This window comes from Jaculus jaculus, chromosome 6 (assembly GCF_020740685.1).
Source record: "Jaculus jaculus isolate mJacJac1 chromosome 6, mJacJac1.mat.Y.cur, whole genome shotgun sequence".
NCBI lineage: Eukaryota > Metazoa > Chordata > Mammalia > Rodentia > Dipodidae > Jaculus > Jaculus jaculus.
In genome coordinates this window covers 77,300,059-77,321,284 of record NC_059107.1, presented here as the reverse complement: position 1 = coordinate 77,321,284, position 21,226 = coordinate 77,300,059, and the positions used below count along the sequence as shown (strand labels likewise).

The following is a 21,226-nucleotide window of genomic DNA, read 5'->3' as shown; positions in this document are numbered from 1 at the left end:
ATGCACAAGAATTAAGTCCAAATGGATTAAAGACCTTAACATCAGACCGGAAACTTTGAAACTGCTAGAGAAAAAAGTAGGGGAAACCCTTCAACATATTGGTCTTGGCAAAGACTTTCTGAATACAACCCCAATTGCTCAGGCAATAAAACCACAGATTAACCACTGGGACTTAATGAAAGTACAAAGATTTTGCACCGCAAAGGACACAGTGAAAAAAGCAAAGAGGCAACCTACAGAATGGGAAAAAATCTTCGCCAGCTATATATCTGATAGAGGATTAATATATAGGATATACAAAGAACTCAAAAAGTTAACCAATAAGGAATCAAACAAGCCAATCAAAAAATGGGCTAAGGAGCTAAATAGAGAGTTCTCAAAGGAAGAAATACGAATGGCATATAAGCACCTAAAAAAATGTTCTACGTCACTAGTCATCAGGGAAATGCAGATTAAAACTACATTGAGATTCCATCTCACTCCTGTCAGATTGGCCACCATCATGAAAACAAATGATCATAAATGTTGGCGGGGATGTGGCAAAAAAGGAACCCTTCTGCACTGCTGGTGGGAATGCAATCTGGTCCAGCCATTGTGGAAAACAGTGTGGAGGTTCCTAAAGCAGCTAGAGATTGATCTACCATATGACCCAGCTATAGCACTCCTAGGCATATATCCAAAGGACTCATCTCATTTCCTTAGAAGTACATGCTCAACCATGTTTATTGCTGCTCAATTTATAATAGCTGGGAAATGGAACCAGCCTAGATGTCCCTCAACAGATGAGTGGATAATGAAGATGTGGTACATTTATACAATGGAGTTCTACTCAGCGGTAAAGAAAAATGAAGTTATGAAATTTGCAGAAAAATGGATGGACCTGGAAAGTATTATACTAAGTCAGGTAACCCAGGCCCAGAAAGCCAAGCGCCACATGTTCTCTCTCATATGGGGATCCTAGCTACAGATGACTGAGCTTCTGTGTGAGAATGAAAATACTTAGTAGCAGAGGCCAGTAAGTTGAAAAGGAGACATAAAGGGTGGAGAAAGGAAGGGAGGAGGATGCTTAATAGGTTGATATTGTATATATGTAATTACAATGATTGTAATGGGGAGGTAATATGATTGAGAATGGAATTTCAAACGGGAAAGTGTGGGGGTGGGGAGGGAGGGAATTACCATGGGATATATTTTATAATCATGGAAAATGTTAATAAAAATTAAAAAAAAAAAAAAAAGAATACTTAGAGTGCCGGAAAAAAAAAAAAAAAGGTAAAAAACGGGCTGGAGAGATGGCTTAGCGGTTAAGCGCTTGCCTGTGAAGCCTAAGGACCCCGGTTCGAGGCTCGGTTCCCCAGGTCCCACGTTAGCCAGATGCACAAGGGGGCGCACGCGTCTGGAGTTCGTTTGCAGAGGCTGGAAGCCCTGGCGCGCCCATTCTCTCTCTCCCTCTATCTGTCTTTCTCTCTGTGTCTGTCACTCTCAAATAAATAAATAAATAAAATTTAAAAAAAAAGGTAAAAAACAAGCCGGGCGTGGTGGCGCACGCCTTTAATCCCAGCACTCGGGAGGCAGAGGTAGGAGGATCTCCAAGAGTTCGAGGCCACCCTGAGACCACATAGTGAATTCCAGGTCAGCCTGAGCCAGAGTGAGACCCTACCTCGAAAAACCAAAAAAAAAAAAAAAAAAGGTAAAAAACAGGCATGGTGGCACCTGCTTTTAATCCCAGAACTTGGGAGGCAAAGGTAGGAGGATCGCCATGAGTTTGAGGCCACCTGAGAATACATAGTGAATTCCAGTTCAGTCTGGGCCAGAGTGAGACCCTACTTCAAACCTGTCTCACTTCTGGCATCTCAAGTTCGTTACTCATAAATAAATTAACTTTTAAGACACATTCTCTAACTCAGGGTATACCCCCATGCTCAAACAATGGTCTTCATCTAAAATAAATGATTTCAAACTCTATGGCCCTACTTCCAACCTTCCCTGGGTAATTTGTACTCACACAGGTATCTAAACTAATTAAAGATGTTACCAAATACAAATGCCAAAACGTTATGCTGTCTTACTTGACATGTTCTGTCTGCACTTATAACTATTAGATATTTAAAGAATAAGATGTGCTACATTCTAAAAAGAGGTTTCTCTATTTCTCTTACCTTAATTGTTTACATAGTTCAAACAATTCTGTATAATAAGGTAATAAATTTATTTATAATGTCTTATCTCATCTTACAATAAAAGAAAAGTTAAAGACCTCTGGTACAAAGTTATGTCTTGTACTTTAATAAACTTTTATGCTGCCAATGTCTTATACTACATCATCTTTTGTACTGACATTGTAATTTTTGTGCTGTTTCAAGGTCATAGTTTATATTACATCTTCTGTCCAGTACTAAAATTATCTTGTATTTCTTCTTAACTCCATACAAATATCTCTCTACTAATTAACCATTTTTTCAGGCTTTAGAAGAGTTCCCGTGGACTCACACTGATGTAGAAATAGACTGATTCTCTACTCTGTCTCTGATGCCTGTTCTGTAAGCCTTAGTTTACCATATCAATAGCAAGGATAACAAAATCAAGATGTTTTAACTAGTTTTGTCTATTTCTTTAAACTATATCTAAATGTAACATAAAAATCAAAATTAAGCCTTTTTGTTGCATAGGACACCTGTTTACAACAATAGGTTTCTTTTTTATTGTTGTTCATTTATTTATTTATTTAGTTGAGAGTGACACAGAGAGAGAGAGAGAGAGAGAGAGAGAGAATGGGTGCGCCAGGGCCTCCAACCACTACAAATCAACTCCAGACGCGTGCACCCCCTTGTGCATCTGGCTAACATGGGTCCTGGGGAATCGAGCCTCAAACCGAGGTCCTAGGCTTCACAGGCAACAATAGGTTTCTTAAGTATTCTACTCTTTTATGTTTTCCCATTGGGTAAGACTTTTATTTATTTGCTATAAAGTTATTCTAATAGATAAAACTGAGCTTAATTATATAAAATATATTTCATTGTATTATATAACCAATATAATTATATGAAATATAATATCATTATGTTTCAAAAAACTGGTAGTAACAAATTATTAAGACTAATCAAACTTTTAGCCTTTTAGCCTAACATACTTTCATTAATTCCCCTAAAGATAAGAATTTTTGACCTTTTTGACTTTAAAACTATGAACCTTCTCTAGTAAAGACTTACACAAAAAGAAACCTTCAAACCTAAACTTCAGAATTAGTTAACTTCTTATTCTCTATCATATTTAAATTTAAAATAATTTGAGATATTTCAAACATTGCTCCAATACTAATCTCTTATACTTCCTACCTTACCTAATTAAATCTTTTATTTCAACAAGTTCCAATTAACTTCCCATCCAAATTAACAATTCCTTCTTCCTTACCCATCACCAATATTGTTATTTTTCAACCTTAAATATAATGGTCATGTCAACTGTGAAAACTCATACATGGATAATAACCAGATATAATAGTTAATAGATTTGACATGATCTAGGTGTTTCTTTCTTAATGGCTCTAATAAGTATCATTCTCCTGAAGAGCTGCCTCCTTGCCTATTCATAAGATTGACATGGGATAACAGCCTACTATGTACACAAACTGAAAATGAAGTTTGGCAAATGGGAAACTAAAAGCTAAAACTCCCAAAAGCCACACTTATGTGACTAAGAGTTCAATGATGGAGTACAATGATTGTGAGAGGTAAATGTTACCAGTCCAGTGCCAATAATATTTTAGGCTAAATTAGCCATTTAAAAATTAAAAAATAAAAAAATATTATTTATCTGCATGTGACCTGACATCTCTCTGTGACCAGCTAAGATATCTATTGTTATAAGTTATTATATTGCTATAAGTTAAGAAATCTCACAGCTCTACTCCCTTCAAGTTAAACTTACCCTGTCTCTGACATGTGCTTAATTCCCCTGATTATGACAATGTTCACCATCTCTTTTGATCCTTACATACTCAGATGCCTCACTGAATTCCTCCAAGGTAGAATACACATCTTCACAGTGAGTCACTGAATTCTTCAAGGCCACTAAATATTAGCCCCTGAACATGCAACTCCCACAGGACTCCATGAGACACCTAGAGAGATCTACTAGCCCCCAACCCAGCAGGAAGTAGTCCGAGAGTTCTTCACCCCTGTTCCGGCCCATGCAGTCCACCCCTAAGTGCCCCACATAAGCTTAGGTGCTCTGAATGCTTGATTCCCAGCTGATAGAGATTTGGGAATGAATGCCTCCTGCAGACAGTGTATTGTTGGGGGCAGGCTTGTAGTATCATAGCCAGCATCCCTTTGCCACTGTTTGGCACACTCTCCTGTTGCTATTGTCCACCTTATGTTGGCCAGGGGGTGATGTCCACACTCTGCTCATCCTGTCATTTTCCCTGCCATTGTGGAGCTTCCCCTTCTAGCCAGCAAGCCAAAATAAACCACTTTTCCCACAAGCTGCTCTTGGTTGGGTGGTTTCTACCCGAATGCTGCTAGACACCTGACTGTGGATTTGGCCTTTTGAAGTTGATTTTCAAGAGGAATGTGGAAAGATTTGAAACGTTGGCCTAAGAGATGCCTTGATCGACTATTCTGGTCAGAATTGAAAGACCTGAATGCAGTAAGAACTGTGGACTGTGAGGTTTGGCTTATGAGGGTGAGAAAGAGCTTTGCTTTGACTGGGCTAGAAGTTTGCATGAGAAGCTTGCTCTTATGCTAGTGTCCTGAGAAGTTGTGCAGGGTTGCTTTGTGTAGAAATGAACTGGTGTGAGCAGAGGGATATGGCTCAGAAAAAAAAAATGAAATATTTGGGTGAACTGATGCCTATTCAGCTGCAATTGAAAGATTACAACTTTTGAGATTGAGCCAGCTGACATGCAGAGGGGCAACAGGAAGAATGTAGACTCTTTTGAAGGGGCCTGAGTGCTCAAGGAGTGTCCTAGTCTTCAAAGTCTGCTTTATTCCTCCCTGGGTTAACAAATTGGCACTGGTATTGTGGAATATAAGACATGCAGGAAACAGAAGGTCACTGAGTTTGCAACACAGTCTTGTATTTTGGAAATGGCCATGGGCAGTGCGAAGCAGGTTTGCTGGATGCCTGCATGGAGACCCCATGGGGCCAAGAGGATGAACCATGGGTTGCAGTAGAGACCCAATGGAGATGCCAGTACCATGAAATGGCTGCTAAGGAGAGCTGCTGACCCCAGTGAAATTTTCCAGGACTGTGAGTAGCCTAACTGGAGGAGCATAATTGGAATACCAGAAACTTGTTGCTGGTTAGAATTATCAGACTTGTAGATTTGTCATTGGCTAGAGTTGTTGGACTTGAAGCTACAGAATTTGATGTTTGCCATTATTGTTTTAAATTTTGTAATGGCTGAATATTTCTTTGCTATGCCCAATGCCATCTTTTGCACCGTGAATGTTTATTCTGTGCCATTATGGGTTTTGGGAGGTGATTTTTTGGTATTATGGCTTAGTTAAAAGATATTGGATTATGGGGATGTTTGAACATCATTAGGATTGATAAAAACTATGTGGACTTTTAGGATGGAATGAATGCATTGTATTTTACACCATGTATGCTATCAGTTTATGGGGGCCAGGGGCATAATGTGGTGGTTTGATTCAGGTGTCCCCCATAAACTTCGGTGTTCTGAATGCTAGGTTCCCAGCTGATGGAGATTTGGGAATTAATGCCTCCTGGAGGCAGAGTATTGTTGGGTGGGCTTATGGGGATTATAGCCACTGTCCCTTTGCCATTGTTTGGCACACCCTCCTATTGCTATTGTCCACCTTATGTTGGCCAGGGGGTGATGTCCACCCTCTGCTCATGCTGTCGTTTTCCCTGCCACTGTGGATCTTCCCTCTCCAGGCTAGCTAATTATGGACTGAGACCCTCAAAACTATGAGCCACTATAAACCTTTTTTTTTTTTTTATTAAGTAGAAATTCTGTATGGACACATCATTTGTTGTTATCATCATTTCCCTCCTCTGTGGCCCATTCCACTGAGGGCCCTCCTCAGTAGGAATGGTATTCACCATGGGGTTGTGGGTTAAAGTAGATTTAAAATACACCCACTAAGGCTCAGGAATTTTGTGGGAGAGCAGAAAGATTATAAGAGCCTCAGGGTTGGAGGGAATATCCAGAAGTATTGCCCCCCCCACACACACACAATGACTAACTGTTGCTCTAATAACTCATAAACTTTCTCTTTCATAAGTTAATTTTCTCAGATGTCTGTTGCAGTAATGAGAATCCAACCCTTGTTTACTGGAAAAATATTCACAAGGGTCAGAATAAAGAACCAACCTAATGGCAGAAATATTGTAAGAGCCAAAGGAAGTGTAAGACTCCTTACAATGTGCTCCTCCAGACACAAAATGGCCTGGATATCCATGACCTCACAGTGCCTGACACTATCTATACAACACCATCATATAGGAGGAAAATATGATGGCATCAAAATAAAAGAGAGACTGATTGAGAGGGGGAGGGGATATGATAGAGCGTGGAGTTTCAAAAGGGAAAGTGGGGGAAGGAGGACATTACCATGGGATATTGTTTACAATCATGGAAGTTGTTAATAAAAAATAAATTAACTAAAAAAAGAGGTGGAGGATCACTGTGCATTCAAGGCCAACCTGAAACTACATAGTGAATTCTAGGTCAGCCTAGCCTAGAGTGAGACCCTACCTTGAATAAAATAAAATAAATTAAAAAATAAAATAAAATTTTAACTTGGTGAGAAAGGGCTATAGTTTATTATTTAAAAAAATATTTCAATTTCTGGGATTATAAACATGTACTACCATGTCCAGATTATTTGTAAAATGGAACTAATGCAAATTATCTTAATAAATGGTATGTGAAACCAGAAAAAAAAAAAAAAGAACCAACCTAAGAGTTATCAACAGATGACTGGATAAAGATAATATGGTACCATGTGTACTATCCATGGGTAAGACAAGGAATACTGCATAATTTATTATTATTTTTGTGAGTGTGCGCACACCCATGCCGTGGTGCACACATGGGTGTCAGGCCAACTTCAAGTGCTGGTCCTTGCCGTCTACCTTGTTTGAGGCAGGGTCTCTTGTGCTAAATACCAGGTTGCCTGACCCATGAGATTCTGGGATTCTCCTGTCTCTGCCACCCATCTTGCCACAGGGCAGCTGGGATTACAGACGCACTACTGGCTTTACATGAGTTCTGGGACCAATATCAGGTCAATACACTTGGACAGCAGGCACTTCATCTACTAAACCATCTCCCTAGCACCCTGCCACACATCCCATGTGATGTGACACTTGGATTTGGAGAACCATCCTAACTAATCTCACAAATTCCCCTTTAATCAAACTAGCCTAAGAAAGGTCTGTTACCTCCAAACATTTAAAAAAATCTTGAAACAGCTGAATGCCCAGCAGGAGACACAAAGCTCTGTGGCATCTGCCACAACAGTGAGCTGCACACGTCAGAGGTCACATGTCCTTTGAATTTCTCAGCACACATTCTGCATCTGGCATTTAGTTTTTATTTAGCTACCTTATTCTTACTGTGCTGCCCGTTAAATCTTAGACATGACACCAACAGGTTCATGTGAAAATCTACTGAAATATCGTATCTAACACATAGATTATATCATTATTAGATAAAACAATGAAGCTGTGTATGGCCATGCATGCCTATAACCCAAGTCTTGTGGAGAAGGATGAGAGGAGAATTTCTGGGGCTCCCTGGTCAGCCAGTCTGACTGAAAATGGCAGTGCTGGGTCCAGTGAGAGACTCCATCCCAAGGAAACACCCAAATGAGAAGACACTAGAATTCTCCTCTGGCCTATGAAAGTGTGTTGGCACACATACTTATTTATACATGTACACAGACCACATACATACCACACCATACATACAACACACAAAAAAGTCAGTAGAATGGTGTTTGATATGTGGCATAAAATAATAGTTTATGTTTTAAATTAGATTCCAAGTACACACCTAAAAACATTTCTTTCATTTCTTAAGCTGGCAACTGTTGCTATATCCCTGTATCCTAGCACTCAGGAGGCTAAGGCAGGAGCAACACAAGTTCATTGCCAGCCTGGATATTTTATACACACACACACACACACACACACATGGGAGACCATGTCACAAAATAAATAAATACATTAAAATAAAATGTTAAAAAATGTCAAGATAAACTATACCTTGTGCAAAAACTTTCAAGTAATACTTAATGTTGTCTTGCAATTCAACATTGGCAGAAACAAAAGCCTACCTCCACAGATAATAGGTGCTGAAAGATTTGGATCACTTAAATTTTCTGCTAACATCCAAACTGGAAGGATTCTTTTCCTCTGGCCAAGGATTGACTGCTCCTTGATGATGTCTCTACATTCATCTAGGTAGGACTAAATGGACATCTATAAGTTAATTCCTAAAGATAACTATGCATTCTTAATGAATTTTTAAATTATTCACCTTGCAGAAAACTACCATTAAAACACCTATCCACAACTATAGAGTTTATTAAATTTATTACAAAATGCATTACCTATTACTTGAAGTATAAGCCTAGTGTCATATTCTTTTATATATATACTTACTTATTTGCGAGAAAGAGGCAGAGAGAGGGGGGAGGGAGAGAGTGGGCATGCCAGTTCCTCAAGTCACTGCTAATGAACTCCAGATGGATGTGCCCCCTTGTGCATCTGGCTTACGTGGATTCTGGAAAATCAAACCAGGATCCTTTGGCTTTGCAGGCAAATGCCTTAACTGCTAAGCCATCTCTCTAGACCCCTAGCGTTATTTAGAGCCCAACTTAAAACCAGAAAAAGCAGATCAGTGTCAGTTACAACATGCCTAACTTCAGGTGTCTTTTCTCTCCCTGAAATAATCTGAAAAAACAAGCTAGAAGTAGACAAGATCTTAAGTTTCTCACCACACCATCTGCAGCAGTAGACTGGATCTTGGTCCTTTCTGGGCTTTGTGGCTGTGAGGAACCTGTTATCTTGTTAGGCAAATTAACCACAGAAGGCTTTGGAATATTATTCAACATCTCATCTTCATCAAGCATTTTGGCTGCTTCTATGAAATAAAACAGAAGTTGGCTTTTAACAGTTAAAACATTTCTGCTATAAATGATGAGGTTGTAAATGTGATGCTTCTGAGTACATCTGGCTGGGAAGGTGGGCTCCTTTTGTCAGAAAGCAAATGCTTAAAAAGCAGATTACAGTCCAGTAGAATGAACTATAGACTTGAATATATTTTTCATCTTTGGCCACTGCAGCAATCTATGAGATGAATGGCAGCATTTCTCTCAACGTTTAAAAGCTACTCACTTATACAATTTGTTCCCAGCTAAAAATGAAACCACCAGCCTGTATTTAAAGAGATAATACAGGGCTGGAGAGATGGCTTAACAGTTAAGGCACTTGCATGTAAAGCCTTCAGGACCCAGGTTCAGTTTCCCAGGACCAAGTAAGACAGATGCTCTTGGTGGCACATGCATCTGGAGTTCATTTGCAGTGCCTGGAGGCCCTGGCATGCTCATTCTCTCTCTACCTACCTATCTCTCTCTCAAATAAATAATTTTTAAAAAAATTTTAAAGAGACTTCCAGTCAAGATGGCATCTGCCTAACCACACTGTACCTCCTGGGGAAGGAAAGGCAAGACATTAAGGGTCCATTGGGTCTTCTAGGGAGGAGCAGACTCTAACAAACCCCCAGTGGGGGGCTGTGGAGAGGCAAAAAGAAGGGGGGAATTGGCTGATTCCCACACTCTAAGGTAGTCCACCAGCCCTCCAATCCCCTCAAGCAGCCGTCCCAGCCATAGTCCCAGCCACATGTTCCTTTTGCACTAACTGCAGTCAAGAGAACCCAGGACAGCATAGCCACCAGCACGGGTAAACACCCTCCCTGCCCCACATGAACACATTCCCACTTGTGAAAATGGCAATCTTACCAAAGGCAATATATACATTTAATGCATTACCAATAAAAATCCCAACATTGTTCTTCACAGAGATAGAAAAAGTGATCTCAAAATTCATATGGAATGGCAGAAGGCCAAGGATATCCAAGCATATCCTCAGAAAAGAAACACCTCTGAAGGCATCACCATACCTGATCTAAAGCTATACTACAAAGCCATAGTAATAAAAACAGCATGGTACTGGCATAAAAACAGGAGTATAGACCAATGGAACAGAATTAAGGATGCATACTTTGGGTCAAGTAACTACAGCTACTTCATATTTGACAAAGGCCCTAACAATATAGGCTGGAAAAAAGGCAGCATATTCAACAAATGGTGCTGGACAAACTGGAAAACCATATGCAGGAAATTGATTGATTCACACATCTTGCTATGCACAAAAATCAAGTCCAAGTGTGTCAAAAACCTTAATATAAGATCAAAACTCCACTACTGAAAAAAGCAAAGAGGCAACCTATAGAATGGGAAAAAAATCTTCGCCAGCTATATATCTGATAGAGGATTAATATCTAGGATATACAAAAAACTCAAAAAGTTAAGTAATAAGGAATCAAACAAGCCAATCAAAAAATGGGCTATGGAGCTAAATAGAGCATTCTCAAAGGAAGAAATACGAATGGCATATAAGCATCTAAAAAAATGTTCTACGTCACTAGTCATCAGGGAAATGCAGATTAAAACTACATTGAGATTCCATCTCACTCCTGTCAGATTGGCCACCATCATGAAAACAAAGGATCATAAATGTTGGCGGGGATGTGGAAAAAAAGGAACCCTTCTGCACTGCTGGTGGGAATGCAATCTGGTCCAGTCATTGTGGAAAACAGTGTGGAGGTTCCTAAAAAAGCTAAAGATTGATCTACCATATGACCCAGCTATAGCACTCCTAGGCATATATCCAAAGGACTCATCTCATCTCCTTAGAAGTACGTGCTCAACCATGTTTATTGCTGCTCAATTTATAATAGCTGGGAAATGGAACCAGCCTAGATGTCCCTCAACTGATAAGTGGATAATGAAGATGTGGCACATTTATACAATGGAGTTCTACTCAGTGGTAAAGAAAAATGAAGTTATGAAATTTGCAGAAAAATGGATGGACCTGGAAAGTATTATACTAAGTGAGGTAACCCAGGCCCAGAAAGCCAAGTGCCACATGTTCTCTCTCATATGTGGATCCTAGCTACAGATGATTGGGCTTCTGTGTGAGAATGAAATACTTAGTAGCAGAGGCCAGTAAGTTAAAAAGGAGACATAAAGGAAAGAGAAAGGAAGGGAGGAGGATACTTAATAGGTTGATATTGTATATATGTAATTACAATGATTGTAATGGGGAGGTAATATGATGGAGAATGGAATTTCAAATGGGAAAGTGTGGGGGTGGGGAGGGAGGGAATTACCATGGGATATATTTTATAATCATGGAAAATGTTAATAAAAATTTAAAAATAAAAAAAAAAAGAAGTTAGCCTAGGTGAAGTAAGAACACTGGATTAACAGACTTTCTGTAAAGGGGCATATGCTTCTATAAAAACTTCGGGCTTTGTAGAGCAAGACACAATTTTATTAAACTTTTTTTTTATTCTTTAAAAATATTTTATTTATTTGAGAGAAAGAGAGAGAGAGAATTGGTGAACCAGGGCCTTCAGTCGTTACAAATGAACTCCAGACATATGCACCACCTTGTGCATCTGGATTACATGGGTCCTGAGAAATTGAACATGGGTCCTTTGGCTTTGCAGGCAAGCGCCTTAACTGCTAAGCCATCTCACCAGGCCTCATTAAGCTTTTAAGTAACTATAACCCTGAAATGCTAATAGGTTTTTTGTTGTTGTTGGTTTTCACTTCATATTAACCATTCTCAGCTTTCTTTTTTTGTGTGTGTGAGATAAGGTCTTCATATATGTCCCTGGCTGGCATGGAACTTACAGAGATCCTATTGCCTCTGCCTCCAGATACTGGAGTTAGAGATGTGAGCCCCCAGCTATTTTTACACTTTATCCTTAGCTCATGAGCCTGTTATTAACTAGGCAAGGCATGTACTCTCAGGGGCAGACTCAGATAATATACCTTCAGAATACCTACCTTTTCCTTTATTTTCAGATAAAAATTTAAAGTACAAGTTAAGCCTGCCCAGAGAAACTTAAAATATTGTCCATATGTACTCCATTAACTGAGTTGAAGCATGTGCAAAAATTAAAAAAAAAAAATGATTGCAGTTGAGTTCAGTTCAGTTGAATGCTTCGCCCTATATGAATGTCCTTAAGAATCCTAAATAAAATCCCAAGACTTGCTTTGTTTCCTCTAAAGTGGTGCTTTAAAAAAAAATAAAGTGTGTGTGCAATGTTTCTTGCCATTGTAAATGAATGCCAGATAGATGTATCACTTTGCATCTGGCTTTATATGTGTGAAGGCATTTGACAGGGTCCCTGAAAGTAAAAGTTCTTGAACATTTTGCTAGAGATCAGAAATGTGAGAAGGTTTTATATCTTCTTTCTTAGGAAAGATAATTGTGGGGTCAAGATGGGCTTCCCCAAAATGGAGTCACCAAAGACAACAGGATAACAACAGATACCAGGGAGTGGGTCATCCACATTCTTCCAGGAACCACCCAGCCATTATCCCTTCCTTGCCTAACAATGCCCCAGGTCTAGGTTTCCTCCCGCCTTATCTCCAAGGTCACTTGGTTAATGGTCTGGTGTCACACCCTGGTTTAGATCTCCCTTAAAGAAACCTTTTTTTAAACTTCCCCCTTCCTCACCTTCCCCCAACTGATGTAGCGCACTATCTGTAATCCCAAATTGACTGCTCTGCTCTTCAGAGTCAGTCTTGGCGCTCGTGTTCCACCCCCCACCCCATATAAACTTCCATTTTTGCCTCAGTGGGCTCTCCATGGTCTTGGTCACTCCTGAACCTTACAATAATCATCCACCTCTCCTAAAGGATTAAGATTTCTGGAAAGGGACTGTAGAGATGGCTTAAAGGTTAAGGTGCTAGCCTGCAGAGCCTAAGGACGCAGGTTTTATTCCCCAGGACCCACATATGCCAGATGCACAAGGTGGCACATGCATCTGGAGTGCATTTGCAGTGGCTGGACTCTATGTCCTTGAAAGGCCCTAGTGCACCCATTCTCTCTCTCTCTCAAATAAATAAATATTTTTTAAAAATTAAAAAAATATATATATATAAGCCAGATACATATGATGGCACATGCTGAAGGGGAGTAGAGTTAGGGTGATTGGACCCCTGAAGGTAAAAAGGGCAGGAAAGTTTTTCTTATCTTTTGCCTAGTTCCAAAGAACTGTTTTTCCACAGTCAGGACCCCTCCTGGGAAGGAGGCTTTTCATAGATTGTGTTAAGTCAAGTTCAGCCTCCAGAGCTAATCTATTCCTGGTCACACAGACTCCTAAGCTACATGTGGCCCACATGGGCTTTTAGGCTCCACTGTGGTGTACTTCTCTCCCCACTTTGTTTTCCCTACCCTCCCCTTTCCACACTCCTTTGTAAAATCTGAATAAAATGTGGTATTTTAAAAATCATTCTCTTGAATCTGGAATTGCCAATTGCACATATGAACTCAGGACTTTGGGTTCCAGGAAGCACCCAGAACCCCAATTTCTCTGTTACAATGCCTCTAGAGTTTGTTGGCAGTGGCTACAGGCCCTAGCAGTCTCACCACCCCCTCCCCATAGGTAAATTAAAATAAAATACATTTTAAAAAAAGATCTCCGGAGAGACTGCCCTTTCCCAGAAAATTTGAGTTCAAACACCTAACATCAGGGTTGAACTGACCTGTTCAGCAACCACCATCACCCCTTCCCCCTTTAACCAGTGGGATCTCTTCAAAGGAAACCCTGAGCAGGAGACTTGTACTTTTTCTTTCTCTTAGGCTCTAAGTTCTCCCTATAATAAAATCTTTCTTCATTTTGTCCTCTGGTCTGTCGATTTCATTCATTGAAAATTCGTAAGACAAGATGTGGAGACCACTGGAGGCCACTAGCTGAGTGAGAACTTTGTGTGCCCGCTGAGCTTCGGGGACCCCAACTCCTAAGTTAATGCCCACCCAACAGCACAGGCTCTCAAAGGCACCCCAAATTTCCCTATCATAGAAACAGGGAACTGAGCCCAGGACAGCAGGCTTTGCAAGCAAGTGCCTTGAACCAAGGGACCATCTCCCCACCCCCAGAGCTGTGCTTGGGAAATGATTCTAACGCTCTTTTGATCTACCGCAGGTGAAACATCTTCCTCTACTCTTGTATGTCTTGGCTGTGCTTAGTTTGGCTTTGCACTCATCAAAAGGTGACAATGCTGTGCTTGGGTACAGGCCCGCACAAAACCAGCCTGGATTTGGCCCTAGTTTGCCAACCAGTAAGAAGACAATGGTGACAAGTCGGTGCGCTTTAAAGACAACATAAAGGAACGTCTGACTTGACTCAAGTTGATTGAGAAAAAAAAAAAAAAAAATGTCCCAAACGTCTTTCTCGACAGCGTGGGAGGCAGTGGCCAAACTTGTAAGAGCGCCTAGGCAGGACCCGGACCTCCGCGGGGCACCGCCACCCTCACGCCCAGCAGGGCCGCGTACCTGCGTGCGGAGCCGGGCGGCCGCCTCCCTCGCACACGCCTGGGCAGGGCCCGGCGGGCTCCGAGCTCCGGCCCCGCTCGGCTCTCCCGCGGTTCCGGAGTTCCCGAGGCGGTGACGTTGGGGATTCCCTCACAGCCCGCCGCTGTAAAGCCCCGTCTCCCCGCTTCGCACAGGGCGCGCTCAAGGAACGCTGGGTCTTGTAGTCCATGGTGACGTCCTTCCTCGCCTCTCTCCAGTTCAGATAGCATGGAAAAACTACCAATCCCAGAAAGCAAGGCGCGCCTGTCTGCGCCCGGGCGAATTGGATCCAGTAGAGTGGGTAAAGGTCTGTAGTTCAGGATTCTCAGGCCCCGAGCTTTTCAACAGCTTGTGAAAATGACCAGTGAAGAGGGTCTTCCCTTCCTATTGGTGGAGACCTGCGCTCAGAGCGTGGCGCTGGGGCAAGAGGGTCCTCCCTCTGGGGGAGGGTTGCGCTATGGTCCACCAGTGACTGAAGTCTTTCCCACCTCACTGAAGAGTAGTCCTCCAGCCTCTAGGGAAGCAGGTCTGGAAAAAAGAATTGTCATTACCTAAGTTAAAAGAAATACTTCAGGTTGGCCTCAAACTCAAGGCGAGGTCAGCCTGGACTGGAGTGAGACTGTATCTTGCAAAACCAAAAAAAAAAAAAAAAAAAGGAAGAAGAAAGAAGAAAGAGAAATACTTAAGCAGTGAGGGGAGCATAGCGACACACTGTCACGCTTAGCATCCAGAGGTATTTCCTTAATTTCATATTTTAGGGACCTAGATTAAGGCACAGAATAAACATTCACACTTCAAAAGATGGCATTGGGCACAACAAAGAAATAGCCAATACAAGATTTAAAACAATCAGGGCAAAAATCAAACTCCGTAGCTTCAGGTCCAACAACTCTAGTCAATGACAAATCTCCAAGTCCAATAATTCTAACCAGCAATAAATCTCAGGTATTCCAATTCCGCCCCTCCAGCTAGACTACTCACAGTTCTGGAAAACTTCATGCAGGGACAGCAGCTCTCCTTGGTGCCGGCATCTCCACTACGTCTCCACTGCAAGTCATGATTCATTCTCACTGCTCCATTGGGTCTCCATGCAGGCATCCAGCAAATCTACTTCACACTCACTGCCCATGGCCATTTCTAAAACACAAGACTGTGTTGCAAACTCTCTTTCCACAATACCAGGTAGGGTGCCAATTGTTAATCCAAGGGGGAATAAAGCAGATTTTGAAGAACAGGACGCTCCTTGAGCACTGAGGCCCCTTCAAAAGAGTCTACATCCTTCCTGTTGCCCCAGTGCAGGTCAGCTGGCCCAATCTCAAAGGTTGTAATCTCTCAATTGCAGCTGAACCAGTAGAAGTTTCAGCCAAATATTTCATTACTGTGCCATATCCCTCTGCATACACCAGTCTGTTTCTACACAATGCAAGCCTGCACAACTCAGGACATGGCCATAACTGCAAGCCTCTCACACAAACTGCCTCTAACCCAGTCCAGGCAAAGCTCCTTCTCACTCTCATAAACCAAACCTCACCATATTGTTGCAGTCAGGTTCACATTGCTGGTAGAAATCACCCAACCAAGAGCAGCTTTGGGAAAAAAAAGAGTTTATTTTGGCTTACCAGCTCAAGGGTTGGAAGTATTCCCTTTAAAGGGTTGCTAAAGACATTAGACCACAAGATGGTTCCTAAGGGTCACCTTACAGGATGGTAATTGGTAAGGTAAGCCTCTAGATCACAGAGATTCGACAGTATACTTGCTATAAAACAATAATGGCAATAATAATTAATAATAATCTTGATCAAGGTTCCCAGGAAATAAATGTCTGGGGAAAGGAAGGGGCCCTATCCAAGGTCATATACATTTAGATCTTAAACCCGGTTCATTGCTGTTTCTATATTATATATATAAAGGAGCCAGTGTGGTGGCACACACCTTTAATCCTAGCATTGGAGAGACAGAGGTTGGAGGATCACCATGAGTTTGAGGCTCTGTAGTCTGAGACTACAGAGCCATTTCCAGGCCAGCCTGGGCTAGAGCAAATCCCTGCATCAAAAAAAACCCAAATCTCTCTCTCTCTCTCTCTCTCTCTCTCTCTCTCTCTCTCTGTGTGTGTGTGTGTGTGTAATATTATCTCTAATTGACAGCCTTTTATAGCAAATGTTAATTGTGGGGCTGGAGAGCTGGCTTAGTGGTTAAGGCGCTTGCCTGGGAAGCCTAGGGACCCAGGTTTGACTCTCCAGATCCCATGTAAGCCAGATGCACATGGTGGCACATGAATCTGGAGTTTGTTTCCAGTGGCTGGAGGCCCTGGCATGCCCATTCTCTCTCTCTCTCTGTCTCTAATAAATAAATAAAAATAAATAAATCAGGAAAAACATATAAAAAAATGTTAATTGTGCTGGAATTCTTCCACCTTGGCTCGGGAGAGGCTTCTTTCCCTGCTCAAGATCCCGTCATTTTCCGTCTTTCTATCCTGCCTCAGAAAGAAGTGCAACATGTAATAAACTGATTGGAAGTAAATGTAGCATAGGAGATAGAAATTGTCTAGACAGTGTAGAGGTGACAGGACACCAAAGTGAAGAGCCTTCTCTTGGCTAAATGCGGGAACTGCCTTTGGGCTTGTGGAGAAAATCTATATCATCACACTTCACTGCAGGTCAGAAACATCAGAAGGGTCTGGCCTTTTAAAAAAAATCTCTGTCCTCTAAGGATGTCCTTCCACTCCCTTCTGAGAAGGCCCTTCCTAGAGATTTATTATTTTATTAGATTTTTGGGAAGATTGCCCTTTTCCAGAGATCTTGACTCCAGGTCCCTGATGTCACAACTAACTGACTAAATCAGCCACCCATTCATGGGGCTAACTAAAAACTCCAACCTGAGTCTTGAGGTGGGTTTAAATGCCACTTTATTGCTAACAAACTTTAAATTCTTGTTCACTGTTAAAGAGGACTTTCCATGGTGGTGATCACTTTGGGACAATCCCAAGCTGTGTGTACGGCTGCGGTTTGAATATGGTTGTCCTTTCCTGAACTCTTTCAGAATTTAACCCCATAGTGAGGACCCAACCTAGGAGCTTGATGTTTAGAGGCAGGACCTTCAGAGGTGCCTAAAGATGAGACATAAGCATCCAGCGCCTTTGACTGCCATCTTGTGGCCTCTCTTGGAACTGCTTTGAGAAAGAAAGATTGAAGCCCTCCAGGCTCGCTTGTGCTCTCTGGAGCAACCAGGAAGCCACTCTCGGATCCTGTTCTGTAAGCTTTCTGGCCCTTTTACAACTTAATTTGTGTGTAATTTGAACAACGACCACCCGTGGGAGTGCTGCTTTCTTCAAAGGACCTTTGAGACCCTGGCTGGAGCCTTTGGGGCCCCGCATCCCGGCGGAAGAGTAAAAGGAGAGGGACACTTTGGTACTGAGGGATTGGCCACTTGTCTCCTTCACAGACCCGAGCTCTTCAGATGCCTTGAGTAGCTCCTAAAAGAATTTTTGCAAAACCACATACCTCTTTGCATTTATTTTTGTCTTGGAAGCATTTTTCATCATAGGTTCGGGTCGTTACAAAGATATCAACACACGGTATGTTATAGACACTGGCTTAAACAGTGAAACAGTCTCAGCGCTTACAAATGCGTGCAGCTGAGTCGGAATCCGATAGCCATTTGTATCCCCCTTTGTCCACTTAGAAGGGACCCAAGTAAGTTCCAGCCGTTGGTCCTTGGTTCTTGTGTCCCTATTCCCCATACAAGGTTACTGTCACATGCGTTCTCTTTTTAACTCTTCCATTGATCACCATGGGCTGAATCACCCTGGAATGAGTGGGGATGCAATGACAAAGGGCAAGGTGACCTTCCAGGGGTGTCAAAGAGAAGGTAAACCACAGGAGCCAGACTATGGCAAGAGGACTCTCTACTACTCTTCTCAATAACGAGGAGATGGAAACACTAATTATCCTGATTTGACCAATACATATTACATATATGTATGCACTGAAATACCAGATTGTATTCCATAAGAATGTATAACTTGGCTATTAGTGGGGTTTTCTTTGTTGATTTTTCAGGCATAATCTCATTCTAGCCCCAGCAGACCTGGAATTCACTAAGTAGTTTCAGGGCAGCCTTGAATTCACAGTGATCCTCCTACCTTTGCCTCCTGAGTGCTGGGATTAAAGGCATGTGCCACCACACGCAGCTCTGGGTTTAATTTTTTTAATGTTTGAGAAGCTCTGTTAATTGCCTTGATTTTAATCATTACACTTTATGTAAGATGTAGCACATTATCACACAGCACCCCATAACTTTGTATAATTAAAATAATAATTTACAAAAGATCCCTGCTTGCTGTGTAGATTTCCAGGAACATGTCACCAATTGAGACAGTGCCTTGGAGGAAGGAGAAGAGCCAACAGAGTAAAATAAATAAATTAGAAAAATAGAGATGTTTCTCCAAGAATACTTTTATTTGGGAAGAATATAAAAATTAGGCTTACAATTTAGGTCACATGGGCTCTGGTATACCCAAAGAAAGGACTTGTTTTAGTGGTAGAAGGGGAGGTTTTGCAAGTTGTTTTAAGGAGCATATTCCCTGACAGGTGGCTATAGTTGCTAGATAGAAATCGCCTCAAGTGACAGTAGATGGTTTAGTTGATTGAGTTGGTGGGTCTTTGGAGCAGGTGTTTGTTAAACCCAAGTGGTCTTTTCCTTATGGTCTCTGGGCTTTTATTTGATTGCTGTTGCAGTCAGGTTCACATTGCTGGCAGAAATCACTCAGCCAAGAGAAGCTTTTAAGAGACAAAAAAAAAAAAAAAGGTTTATTTTGTCTTACAGACTTGAAGGGAAGCTCAATGATCGCATGGGAAAACAATGGCATGAGCAGAAGGTGGACATCACCCCATGACCAACATAAGATCAGTAATAGCAACAGGAGAGTGTGCCAAACACTGGCAAGGGGAAACTGGCTATAACACCCATAAGCCCACCCCCAACAATACACCGCCTCCAGGAGGTGTTAATTCCCAGATCTCCATCAGCTGGGAACCTAGCATTCAGAATGCCTAAGAGTATAGGGGACACCTGAGTCAAACCACCACAGTTGCCTTAGGGATCGCCATCACTGCCTCAGTTTCACAAGGGCACCTCTGGGGCCTCCGTTTGTTCCTGGGAGGACTGTTGTGGAAATGAGTGTGACAATGTAAAGCAGAAATGCCTGCAGGGCTTTTCTTCCAGTGCTCAGAACAGAGTGGAGAGTAGAGGAGGAAGGAGGCTCTGCTGGGTCCCAGTGTTCTCAAAGTGGGGCACAGCCAGCAGGTAGGGAGAATGGGGTTGGAGGGGAAGTTACACATCCTATATAGATTTCTGTTCTGAAGGAAGGGAAGGTCCCTAGGAGGCAGGACGGCTGGATCCTGCCCATCTGCAGAAGGGATAAAGACCTGAAGGAGCCACTGTGGTCCATTGAAGTCAGGTGGGTGGAATGAAGAGGCTAGAGGCCTAAAGATCAAGAGACCAAAGATACCCAGACCCAGAGAGGGAGAACTGGCATGAAAAGACAAGCAAAGGCATTGTCTTTGGAGAGACACAGACCAGCCTCACACCAGCCAGGTTGCGCTGGGCAGAGGACCCCAGACCTTTGTGTCTAGGGGTGAACCCAGAGGAAGGCCAACTGAAGTGACTAAGTTTCTTTATGGAGCCAGAAATCGTGGGCAAGCAGGCCAAATTCTGTCATTAAACAGCTCTATATCTCAAAGTCAAAATAAGCTATTGAAGTAATTAGGAAATTTATGGTACATTTTTGATACATCTGTGTAATTTACATGTTAATTATAGCATAACTAACACACCCTGCTAAATGTGAGATACCACTTTATGACAGCTATTTCGATTTTTAAAAATTAAACCAGAGAAAACTTTCACTATAGACCGTCAATGGTTGCTGGGAGAGACATTTTCTTCAGTGGTGTAGTCACTGGTAAGTTGTCCATGCTTTTGTAAGCAACCCTTCACCCATGCTCCTGTAAACAACCATAATTAAACTCACTGGACCCCCCCCCCCAAAAAAAAAAGACATGAAAGTAGGCAGGAGAAGGGGGAACAGCAGGAGTGGGAGGATGAGGGTAAATACATTATGAAAATGTCATAATGAAACCCACTGTTACGTATAATTAATATATATGCTAGGGCTGAGGGGACAGCCTAATGGGTGACATGCTTGCCTTGCAAGTGTGAGGACCTGAGTCTGGATCCTCAGCCCCTAACTGCCAGGCAGGGGTGCAAGCCTGCCTGTAATCCCAACATGTGGGAGACAGAGGCAGGGGATCCCCAGGGCAAGCTGGCCAACAGGACTAGTGGAATCTGCAAGCTCTGGGCTCAAGTGAATAAAGTGAAGAGTGATTACGGGTGACATTTGATATCAAAGCAAAGAGCCCACTGGGGTAGGGGATTCTTGGTCCCAAAGGTTTTGCTAATTATTAAGTGGTCCGTCTTTCCATCAGGATCAGACTGCAGCATCACCTGGAAGTGATACATAGTACCTCTCAATCCTGCTGCCTCAGCCCAGGCCCCACAGTAAGACCCTGTCTCCAAACAAAAACAAGATAGAGGAAGA

At 42.1% G+C, this 21,226-nt stretch overlaps 1 protein-coding gene across 1 annotated transcript in view; it reads right to left on the bottom strand.

The window, feature by feature from the left end:
* Positions 1-14,818, bottom strand: part of Aplf (aprataxin and PNKP like factor) — a 103,722-nt gene extending 88,904 nt beyond the window's left edge. Inside the window, exons 1-3 of the mRNA XM_045152205.1 lie at positions 14,611-14,818; positions 8,973-9,118; positions 8,310-8,442 (exon numbers count right to left, since the gene is read on the bottom strand). Coding sequence (XP_045008140.1) covers positions 8,310-8,442; positions 8,973-9,118; positions 14,611-14,818 — 487 coding nt within the window. The remainder of the gene's footprint in view (positions 1-8,309; positions 8,443-8,972; positions 9,119-14,610) is intronic.
* Between the last annotated feature and the right edge of the window lie 6,408 nt (positions 14,819-21,226).